The 9,868-nt window shown below is 51.2% G+C and overlaps 1 protein-coding gene across 5 annotated transcripts; it reads left to right on the top strand.

Annotated features, from left to right (window-relative positions):
* Positions 1 to 507: 507 nt before the first annotated feature.
* On the top strand, positions 508 to 9,836 carry LOC101065802 (uncharacterized). 5 transcript variants are annotated; one of them, XM_029834339.1, is made up of 25 exons: positions 508 to 734; positions 1,978 to 2,108; positions 2,317 to 2,437; positions 2,518 to 3,932; positions 4,242 to 4,400; positions 4,478 to 4,576; positions 4,665 to 4,887; positions 4,977 to 5,036; positions 5,165 to 5,325; positions 5,569 to 5,718; positions 5,825 to 5,932; positions 6,031 to 6,154; positions 6,239 to 6,616; positions 6,746 to 6,790; positions 6,876 to 6,955; positions 7,021 to 7,133; positions 7,215 to 7,398; positions 7,487 to 7,571; positions 7,662 to 7,807; positions 7,899 to 7,989; positions 8,090 to 8,238; positions 8,321 to 8,406; positions 8,471 to 8,540; positions 8,621 to 8,742; positions 8,817 to 9,836. In XM_029834339.1, the coding sequence occupies exons 3-25, from the start codon at positions 2,356 to 2,358 to the stop codon at positions 9,043 to 9,045; spliced, it is 4,359 nt and encodes a 1,452-aa protein (XP_029690199.1). In that variant the 5' UTR covers positions 508 to 734; positions 1,978 to 2,108; positions 2,317 to 2,355; the 3' UTR covers positions 9,046 to 9,836. The 5 variants fall into 5 exon arrangements, with proteins under 5 accessions (XP_029690199.1, XP_029690200.1, XP_029690201.1 ...); XM_029834340.1 differs by lacking the exon at positions 508 to 734 and adding an exon at positions 1,055 to 1,448; XM_029834341.1 differs by lacking the exon at positions 508 to 734 and adding an exon at positions 1,055 to 1,725 and having other exon boundaries at positions 2,018 to 2,108.
* Positions 9,837 to 9,868: the final 32 nt, after the last annotated feature.

Below are 9,868 nucleotides of genomic sequence, written 5' to 3'. Positions count from 1 at the left end.
TTCTCAGCCCAGTTCCCAGTAGACTGGGCTCCCACCACCTACACGATTAATGGATTGTTCAGAAAACTGCACATGGCAGTAGAGCTAAACATTCAGGTGCAGATACAGAGCCTTGTGGCACTCCACACCACTAATAACACACCAGAAGGTGGGGCTCCAGTCTCGGGAACATATTTAGAGGGACTCAGTCAGCCTCTGCTGTTTAATATGCTCTGCAGCCCAATTAATGACATTGATTATTTCCAGTGACGAAACATTAATTCAACTTCCTTTCAGTTACTTAACATGATTTTGCAGGTATTAATTTCTCACTGATGTGGAAATGAGATTTACTTCAGAAGAATTGTGTGTAATATCTCTCCCTGACCAAAAGAGAATAAGGTGTAAACCTCGTCTCTTTAATGAGCTGAGATTGTTTGTCTCCTAAAGCTAGCTACGGTAGCTAGCTAGCAATGGTAACTGCGTAGTCTTCCTCAATGTAGCTCACTTAGCCTAACTCGCTAATTTAGGCCATTCTTAGCGTGACCCCTGGTAACCCGTGAACGTTTTACGACCATTTTAATAACTTTGTTGCCCTTAATTAGCGTCCACGTCACTTTGCTATATAATTATTTCAATGAAAGCGGCGAACTGGCGGAGCGGGAGGGTCTGATTGGGGGGTTGGGATGAGGGGCTCCCCATGTGGCCCAGACTGGTCCCGGTAGTTTAAATACTCGTAAGAAGCCGAACGGAGGGTGAGTAGATGTCGCTTTCTCAGCTGGCTCAGCTCAGAGTTGTGGTTGTTGTGGGTCTGTGCTACAGGTGAGGTACCGGTGTAGGTGAACTCTCGTGATGATAACCTGGCCAACACTGGCCCTTTAAACCGACGCTTTTTCAATTGGTTTCCTACAAATGTAGCGGAAATCGTCTCCATAGGCAACGCTAACAGTACAGACCAGCTCTCGATACGTCCCCTAAACAGAGTTCCATTATATCTAGAAAACGTCGTCCTTACCAAAATGTTTTTAAAAAACAAACAAAACAAAAAACGTACTGTGGTTGTTTATGTGGAATGTTTGTTTTTTCAACGTGGAGTGAATATTGCGAAGACAATGTAATGGGTCGGTTATTCCAATGGAGCCGCGAGGTGAAACTATTCAATTATAATGAAAATAATCTTTATAATTATTGTTTCCACGGCACCACAACGTAACTTGTCGTGGTCTTTGGGTGCGATCCAAGATGGCGTCTCTTCCTTCGCGCTTGTGTAATTCCCGTTTGATTTCAGGAACCTTCGGGCCTCCATAGTTTGACCTCCCTCCAGTTTACCGCTTAAAACACAAGTCCAGCCCACTGGCGGAATCCAGCGATACGATTGGTCAACACTTCAGCCGCTGTCACATGATTGGCGTAGAGCTCAACCAGTGACCTCATTGGCCGGAACTTGTTGCGTTGACGGACACTCGGAGGTAGAAACGTTTAATAAAATTGTAAACAAACGTAACATAATAATGGCGCGATTCTTTCACTTTTTTATGTCGTGGCTGGTAGACAATTGAAGAAAAACTGGGCTGCAATCTGTTTGTTTGTGAGCAGCTCGAGCGATTGTTGTGAATGCAAAATAAACGCTTTTGTTAATGTGACGTGAGTGCAACATTTTCGCGCGAAAAGTCGTGGTTATTGTGGAAGTTGCAGTTTTGATTCGGACATTGTTGCTGTTGACGCCAGAACTTGGGTCTTTAGCATGTAAGTGCTTGTTTATGTGCATACGTTTGCACATGTGTATGCTCGGCGTTTGTGAATTTCTGGGTTCAGAACCAAAACAAAAAACGTAAAAGAACTGTCCTAACATCTGTCAGGAGTGTGAGGAACCTCCACATCAAACCATCAACCATCCTGTCATGTCTTTGGGCCCTACTGTAATTTTAGTCTCTTAGCCATTGTGTATGATGATGATTGTCCCATTAACAAACAACACTTTGGTGTTTTAATCCCCAGGGTGTTTTAATCCCCTGGTGGTTGGACCTGCTCTTTCCAGGCTCCTTGGTGTTGTCCAGCACTAAAACCCGTGGTCTCTGTCCACAGCTTCAATCGCTGCCGTCTGCTGCAGAAATGTTTCAGTTTTGTAGGTGAGAACTTTAATCACTTTAATTTGACTTTTCTCAACATCTGGACTTGATTGGAAACCTTCTTCCATCGGCCGCTGTAACATTTTGACTGGACTGGGGTGGAATTTCAGTCATCATTTACACTAAATGACCGCATGTGATCTATAAAGTGAAGACGGCAGCTTACAAATGTATGTCTTCATCTCCTGAGAGTCTTTCTTCTCCTCAGTTCCTTCATGCTCAGAAGCTGGGAACGACTGGATCCAGCATGTCTATGAGACTGCTATCGTGGTTCAAGCACTTCTTTGATGCCGACGCGGGTAGGGACAGCAACACCGAGGCTCCAACAGGTACCTGTTGTCTTAAGACTGTTGTGAAGCGTTCACCTCATTTCTGATGTCATCAAACGTCTCAGCCCTGTCACCCATAGGTAAATCCACAATGGCTCTTTTGGCAGGTCACCTGCCCACATCTCACCAGAGTTTGGCCATTATGAAGGTGAAAGACAACATGGACAATGAACCTGGACCCAACAACTGTGAGGACAACCAGACGGATGTTATCTTTATATCTGATGAAGACGAGGACAGGAGAAAGGTGGCAGAGGGAGGACACTCAGTGGAACTCATGTTAGCTGGGATCACCGCCCAGAATGGATTCCATGGAAGCGGCTTGCTTTCTTCCTTCGTTAGCCAGTACTTCACTGAGGGTTTGGATGTGTCTGACAGGCGGCCTCCCCCTGCCTGTGCTGCAGCCCCTACCGAGGACGTGGTCCGGGCCTGCTCCGACAGCCCGTACAGTCTCTACCTGTATGTGGGGGTGCATCTGGATGGAGGGCAGCGCACAAGCGTTATGCTGCTTGGTTATGTGGACCTGAGTTCTGGGCTCAGTGTTGTCAAGCTGCTGGACACCCTGCAGTTGAGCACGGACTGGGTGGACCCAGAGGCAGACGTGGACCCGAGTGCGGGTGCCGCCGCCACCGATGCGCGTCTCCTGATCGACAGGCTGAAGGCGTGTGGCCTTCCTCTGGGTCATCTGCGCCTGTTCTACTGTAATGCCCACCCCACTGTGAGCCGTGTGTTTGAGCTGCAGCTGCAGGCCTTTAGCCCCAGGCTAGTGTCACTCTGCGGCCTGCCTGGCATAGCAGGAAGAGCCTGTCAGGTCGGACTGCTCACAGCCTTTCCCCGCGTGTTGGACACCATTAGAGAACTCTACCTTCACTACTCCAACCAGCCTAAAGCGGCCCACGCCCTCAGAGATGTATTTGCCCTGCCTTATTGCCCCTCCCACCCAGTCTGTGTTCAGGCTTTAGCTGTCATTGACATCGTGGAGAAGATGGCCAGCACCCAGAGACACCTGAGAGACAACCTGATGCTGCTGGATGGCCAACACATCAAAGGACTCCTGACGGATGACAAGTTGGGGCTCTACTTCCTGTTCTTGGCGAAGGCCCTTCAGCCGCTCCGAGCCCTGCAGGTGCTGCAGGGGGGCGCTGCGGTGCACGTCGCAGAGGAGCTCCAGCTGGTTTTTATCCTGTTGCGGTCGTATGCTGCCAGCTTTCTCCACCCCTCCGCCTCCTCGTGCTTTGTCAGGAGGTGGGACCTTTGCATCCTCCAGGACAAGGAAAATCTGCTCCTCAGCTGTGACGTAGACATAGGAGCATCGGCCAGAGACGTGCTGGGCAGCACAGCTCTGACGGAACAGGACCGCAACGACTTCTTTAATGCCGCAACAACCTTCTACAAAGCAGTTCTGGAGACTTTAGTGCAGAATATTCCCAAACGTCTCGGCAACGCGGCGCTAATGACCGTAACTAAAGTGCTGAAACATCCTGAGGATCTTTGCGTAAGTGCGAGTTAGAGCCACATGTGAACAAGTACTTCTTCATTTCAGGCAATGTAGTTCGTTGTTGCATTAAAAATGGGCCAGGGAGGTGCTGTTGTTTCCTCCAGCTGTGACCTGGAGCTGCTGCCGGGGGTGGAGGTGGGAGGAGACCCAGGTAGGGATCTCCGCTCTAACCCTGGAGCGCCGGGGTCTTCTCCCCCAGCAGCAGAGTTGTGTTTGACGCTGGTTCATCACATGGAACCCACATGACCAGAGCATTTCCCCAGGCGACAGGATGTTGTGTCTGACTGTACGTGTGTTCTCCCTCAGGTTATTCTGCCCGTAAACGTGCTGATAAAGTCAGGGGTTCAGTTGGGTGTGTGTGAGAAGGACTCTGCAGAGAGTCGGCAGATGGCCAGTGACTACCTGAGCGCCCTGCAGGCCATAAAGGAAGAGCAGCTGAGGGGGAAAGGTCGGAGTTGGGCTGAGGTAAAGCCGCTGTGCCCTCCATTGTCCCCTCGCTTCCCTCTGACACCAAAGATGACCCAACTGTCCCTGCTTCTTAGATTCTGCCTGTTCTTGAACCCTACGGTGCTGTGCATCGATTCTTCCTCACCCTCCTGGTCCTGCCCACTTCCCTCTGCAGACAGCAAGTCTTTGCTATGGTACGTGACCTCTGGCTGTTAATGTCAGACCCCAAACGTCCGCCCGCAGGTCCTATGTTTACCGTTCTGTATTTCTGGCCATCGCTAGGCTTTCAATAGCTGCCGGCCTCACAGCAGAACGGCCTCAAACACATCACTGAAGAAGCGTCACGAGACCAAAAAACCCTCCATCAGCTTAAGAAGATCTCCAAGAAAGGCCAGGTCAATGCGTAAAGATGAGAAGCTGTTATCTGCAGAGGAGGAGGCCAGATCTTCCATTCACTATCCCCTCAAAGATGATTCAGTGTCGGACCTCTCTGACAATTCCTCAGGTGAGTGGGGCCAGGTTAGAGCTGAGGAGCTACACGGTGATCATTGTGACTCTAACGCTAATGATGACGGTGTGTGTGTGTGTTTTCAGAGATGGTGGAGCTCACACGGCCTGAAGGGAACACCTTTGATGGACCCACAAAGGCTCAAGGTCAGAAAAGTGAAGCGTTAACACTGATTGTTGCTGCTCACCATGTTACCGTGGAGACGTAGATCACAAACAGGGTTGGTGTTTGCTGCCGTCACATCACCCATGTTGTTCACACGTGTTTCCTCCAGGATTGGACCGGAACCAGCCTGTCTCCCCAGTGGAGATTGTTTATATTGTGAGCGGTGATGACGGCAGCAATGAGGGCGACGAAGATGATGACGACGACGATGATGAGGACGATGACAGCAGTATGACGTCAACGCCGCCACGCAGCTCGGCGGTGCAGATGGTGAAGTCTGAATAACCCTGTTATAGCGGTTCAATAATAGCATGTTGGGGTGAAACAATGCTTTTGTTGTGTTTAGTTTAATGAGAGAATAGTGCAAAAACAAATCAGTCATCAAAGATCAGATCAAAAACTTCAAAGGTGAGGACGTGTCTGGATGAGAGGAGCACTTTCAGACATGGAATCTCTCCTGTGCCTGAGTGCTGCGCCGTCATTTTGACCTCAGTATCTTCATATCTCCGTCAGCCGCCTCTTGTGGGTGAGACGGGCGAGCTGGTCTGGGGTCAGAGTTCAGGATCCTCCTACTGGCCCGCCGTCATCAGAGAGGGCCAAGGAATACGTGGACTGGGGGGATTTGTGAGGGTGGAGTGGTACGGCCAGAAAACCTCCACTTTGGTGAGTTTGTGACAGTGTCCAGCAGCTCCAGGATGTTGGCAGCTTCACTATTATTCCCCGACCCCAGAGACACCGGAACGAGACCAGACTTTCCTTCTAATTCCAGATCAGCCTGAAGAAACTGGCGCCATTCTCTGCCTTTGCTCAGCACTTTAACGCCAACCTCTTTGCCACTGTCGGCATCTACAAAGAAGCCGTGTTTCTGTCCGTGCAGGTAGGTGGACCCACAGGGACCAGACGGACCCAAAGCGCCCCCATTCAGACTTTGATAGCAGCAGGAACGATGTCATGTGTGATGATGTGTGTCTTCAGCACGCAGCGCTGCAGTGCAGCCAGAAGTGGTCTACAGGGCTGGAGGACAGAGAGGAGCTGCTCAAACAGCTTCTGGACTGGGCCTTGGGAGGATTTTCAGCCTTGGGTCCAGACCCAGCAGCAGGTCGGTTCAAGATTCGCCTCCTGTTTGTGATCATTTGGGCCTGTTGAGGGGGTCTCAGGTGGTTTATTGGTTGGTCTTTTCCAGCTATCAGCAAGTCAAACAAAGCGAAGGAGAGGCTGTTTGTGAGGAAGGGAACTCGGGGCTCCTCCGGCCCCCCGGGTGAAGATGCTTCCATAAACCAACTGTGTGCTTTCATTGAGAAGTCCTCCCTCAGACCTGCAGGGGGCAAACCACAACCAGACGGGGGGTGGGAGAAAGGCGCGCCTGCGTGGAAGAAAGGAAGACATAAGCGAGGGTGGAAGGGAGAAAAGGTGCAGAAGAAGAGGAGCGTTCTGGCTGATGACCTTGATGACGACACGTCCCCGGACTATGTGCCCAACAAGAGGAGGTCTGACAACAGAATCCTGAGGAAGGCGACCCAGCCCAGCAGCGTCTACACCCAGCCAGACCAGAGAGTCAGAGGTACTGGTCCCAGTCAGCACAGCCTGCACCTCACTGCTCATCACACTGAGACGTAACACTGTTGTCGGACACCAGGACAAAGTAGCAGGAAATGTCCACAAATACTCAGCCAGTGTCTCTTTTCTGCAGAGGAGACGATCCGCAGGATCAGGGACAGGAAGCTGGACATGGAAGGTGACTGGGACGAGATCCACTGCGCTCAATATTAACACTGATTAGAATGTTTGGGTGTGTCAGTGGCTGCTCTGTGTCTCCGCAGGCTTCTGCTTGTGTTGTGGGACTGACGCGGTGGAGGTCGTCCACCCCCTCATCGAAGGAGGCCTTTGCCAGGAGTGTAAAGTGAGTGAGGGGGTGTGTTGTGGGCAGCAGAGGAGCAATTCTGAGCCTTGTTCTTCCTCCCAAAGGACAACTTCACAGAGACGCTGTTCCGCTACGACGACGACGGTTACCAGTCCTACTGCACCATCTGCTGCTATGGGATGGAAGTCATTCTGTGTGGGAACGACAGCTGCTGCAGGTCCACACCTTCACCTCTGTCCACCTACCAACAGGAACCTGAGCTGCTGGCTGTTCTCCAACCCTCTTTTCTGGGTTTTAGGTCCTACTGCAGGGACTGTTTGAACATCCTGGTTGGTGCAGGAACCTTCGAGTCCCTGAAGGACTTGGACCCGTGGATCTGCTACCTGTGCCAGCCTCAGCAGCCCCATGGCGCCCTGGTGCCCAGAGCTGATTGGAGCATCCGTGTCCAGGAGTTGTTTGCCAACAACAGCGGCATGGCCTTTGTGAGGAGGGATTTTATCTGGCTTTGACCCTGACGTGTGAAAATGTTGAGAAGCACTTTTCGTGAAACCGGCCCGGGCTTGTTTGCAGGAACCGCACCGCGTTTACCCGTCCATCTCGGCCAATTTGCGCCGGCCGATCCGAGTCCTGTCGCTGTTCGACGGCATCGGCACCGGTGCGTTGGCAGACCCTGTCTGCCCGTTTCCTGTCTCCCTGGTGGTTGACCCGACAAAGCTGGAACCGACCAGAACTGTGTGCTTTTCAGGCTACGTGGTGCTGAAGGATCTGGGCTTCAAAGTGGAGACCTACGTCGCCTCGGAGGTGTGTGAGGACTCCATCGCCGTGACGGCCGTTAACCACGAGGGGAAGATCACCCAAGTTGGTGACGTGCGCTTCATCACCCAGGAACACGTACGTCAGCCTTCGTTCACGTGGGGGGGTTTTTGGTCATTTGGCGGCTGTGTTGGTCCCGATTGATCCTGATGGATCCCCTTTGATCCAGCTGGAGAGGTGGGGTCCGTTTGATCTGCTGATTGGTGGGAGCCCCTGTAACGACCTGTCCATCGTCAACCCCATCCGGAAAGGCCTGTACGGTACGGGACCCTGGCCTCAGATCTGAGCGTTCCTCTTCGGACCTTTTAAACACAGTGGTTCTGATGAATGTCTGTGGTAATGACCGGCTTTGTCCTTTAGAGGGCACCGGTCGGCTCTTCTTTGAGTATTACAGGATTCTGGAGCTCCTGAAGCCCAGTGAAGAAGACCCCCGGCCTTTCTTCTGGCTCTTTGAGAACGTGGTCTTTATGAACGCACACGACAAAGTCAACATCTGCCGCTTCCTCGAGGTTGGTCCCCTATAAGAGCTCTACATAGGCTTTGAGGACAGATGTTGATGCAGCCCGTTAAGGCTTGTTGAATGTCCCACAGTGTAACCCTGTCCTGGTGGACGCCGTCAACGTCAGCCCAGCTCACAGAGCTCGCTATTTCTGGGGAAACCTTCCCGGGATGTGCAGGTAAGCTCCTGGCTGTGCAGAGCGGCTCGTACAGCCAGGAAGTGACGTTTTCTGCCCGTTTCAGACCCATCGTGGCTTCTCAGAAAGACAAGCTGAGTCTGCAGGAGTGCTTGGAGGTCGGCAGAGAGGCCCGGGTGAGTCAGCCCACCATTCACCACAGGAACCACCTGTTATAGCCAGGATCCCCGTCATCACGCTGCTGTTTGTGCATCAGGTGACCAAAGTGAGGACCATCACCACAAACCCCAACTCTCTGAAGCAGGGCAAGGACGTGTCGCTGCTGCCGGTCCTGACCAGCGGCAGAGAGGACATCCTGTGGATCACTGAGCTGGAAAGGTCGGTGCCGCTCCTTTGCCGAGCGTCTTCACTAATCTGAGCCTTGACTGAACACCTCTTGCTTGGTCTGTCAGGATCTTTGGGTTCCCCAAACACTACACTGATGTGAGGAACATGAACAGGCAGCAGAGGCAGAAGGTTCTGGGGAAGGCCTGGAGCGTGCCCGTCATCAGACACCTTTTCGCTCCTCTGAAGGACTACTTTGCCTGTGAGGAGCTTCCTGCCGTGGCCTCCTCCTCCTCCTCCTCCTCCTCCTCCACCTCTCCTGCCTCCCCAGTCTCTCAGGACACCCAACAGCTCTGAGGGAGCTTGGTTTGGTCCAGAAGGTGGCTAATCCCTCAGGACCAGGGATAAGAGCCACAACTTGGTGATTTATAAGTTCTGAGAAATGAGATTTTTGCTGTCAGGGTTCTGTTTTTTAAGCCTTTTTAAGAAAGACTCTTTTTTGTTATGGAGATGTTTATTACTGCTGACATGAATTTACAAGCAGGCACGTTGTCAGGACTAATGTTACCCACAGCCACGAGCGGGAGGCTTGAAGCTGAATCATGTCGGTTCCCTGAGAGACGGATCAGACGGATCATGGAGTTTTTAATTCACCTGTGTGCTCAGGTGGATTCCTCCTGTTTTAACCCACATTTGGGAACTGCAGTCCTGCCAAACACATCAGATTCTTGATGATTTGTACTGTTTTGTGTTTTTTTTTTTTTTTAAAGGACAACCTGAGTTTGGCATGTGCGTGCCTGCGTGCACGTGCACTTTTACTGTTCGATGCTGCTGCTGGAGCCCAACGATCTTTTTTAACGACACTTGCTCACAGGATGATGGAGGGTTTTTATTGACTAAAATAAGGATGTCACACCACCTGTGTCTTCTAACTCTACACACTCAGTCATTGAACAGGTTCTTTGGCTGGTTTTCACCCACAGACATTGTCAGCGTTAATAAAAACTAAATGGTTTGTGTACCGGAACTCATCCCTGAATAAAAGATAAGGTATATTTCATATTTTCGCGTCATGTCATGAGATAAATTGTACTGGTTTTCCCTGTTCTGTCCTCGTATTTGTTTAAATAAAGATACGATTAAAAAAATCGGGGCCTTTCCCGTTAAGTCCTGACGTCAT

Source organism: Takifugu rubripes, chromosome 3 (assembly GCF_901000725.2).
Source record: "Takifugu rubripes chromosome 3, fTakRub1.2, whole genome shotgun sequence".
Lineage (NCBI taxonomy): Eukaryota > Metazoa > Chordata > Actinopteri > Tetraodontiformes > Tetraodontidae > Takifugu > Takifugu rubripes.
The sequence above is the reverse complement of the archived record's forward strand: the minus strand, read 5'-3'. Positions and strand labels throughout refer to the sequence as shown.

Bases quoted from the DNA above. Each gene is read 5' to 3' on its own strand.
- LOC101065802 (XM_029834339.1), top strand. From the start codon at position 2,356: ATGTCTATGAGACTGCTATCGTGGTTCAAGCACTTCTTTGATGCCGAC. The intron at 6,791-6,875 runs GTGACTGGGACG...GTGTCTCCGCAG, and splicing joins CAGGAAGCTGGACATGGAAG to GCTTCTGCTTGTGTTGTGGG. The intron at 7,572-7,661 runs GTGCGTTGGCAG...TGTGCTTTTCAG, and splicing joins GTTCGACGGCATCGGCACCG to GCTACGTGGTGCTGAAGGAT.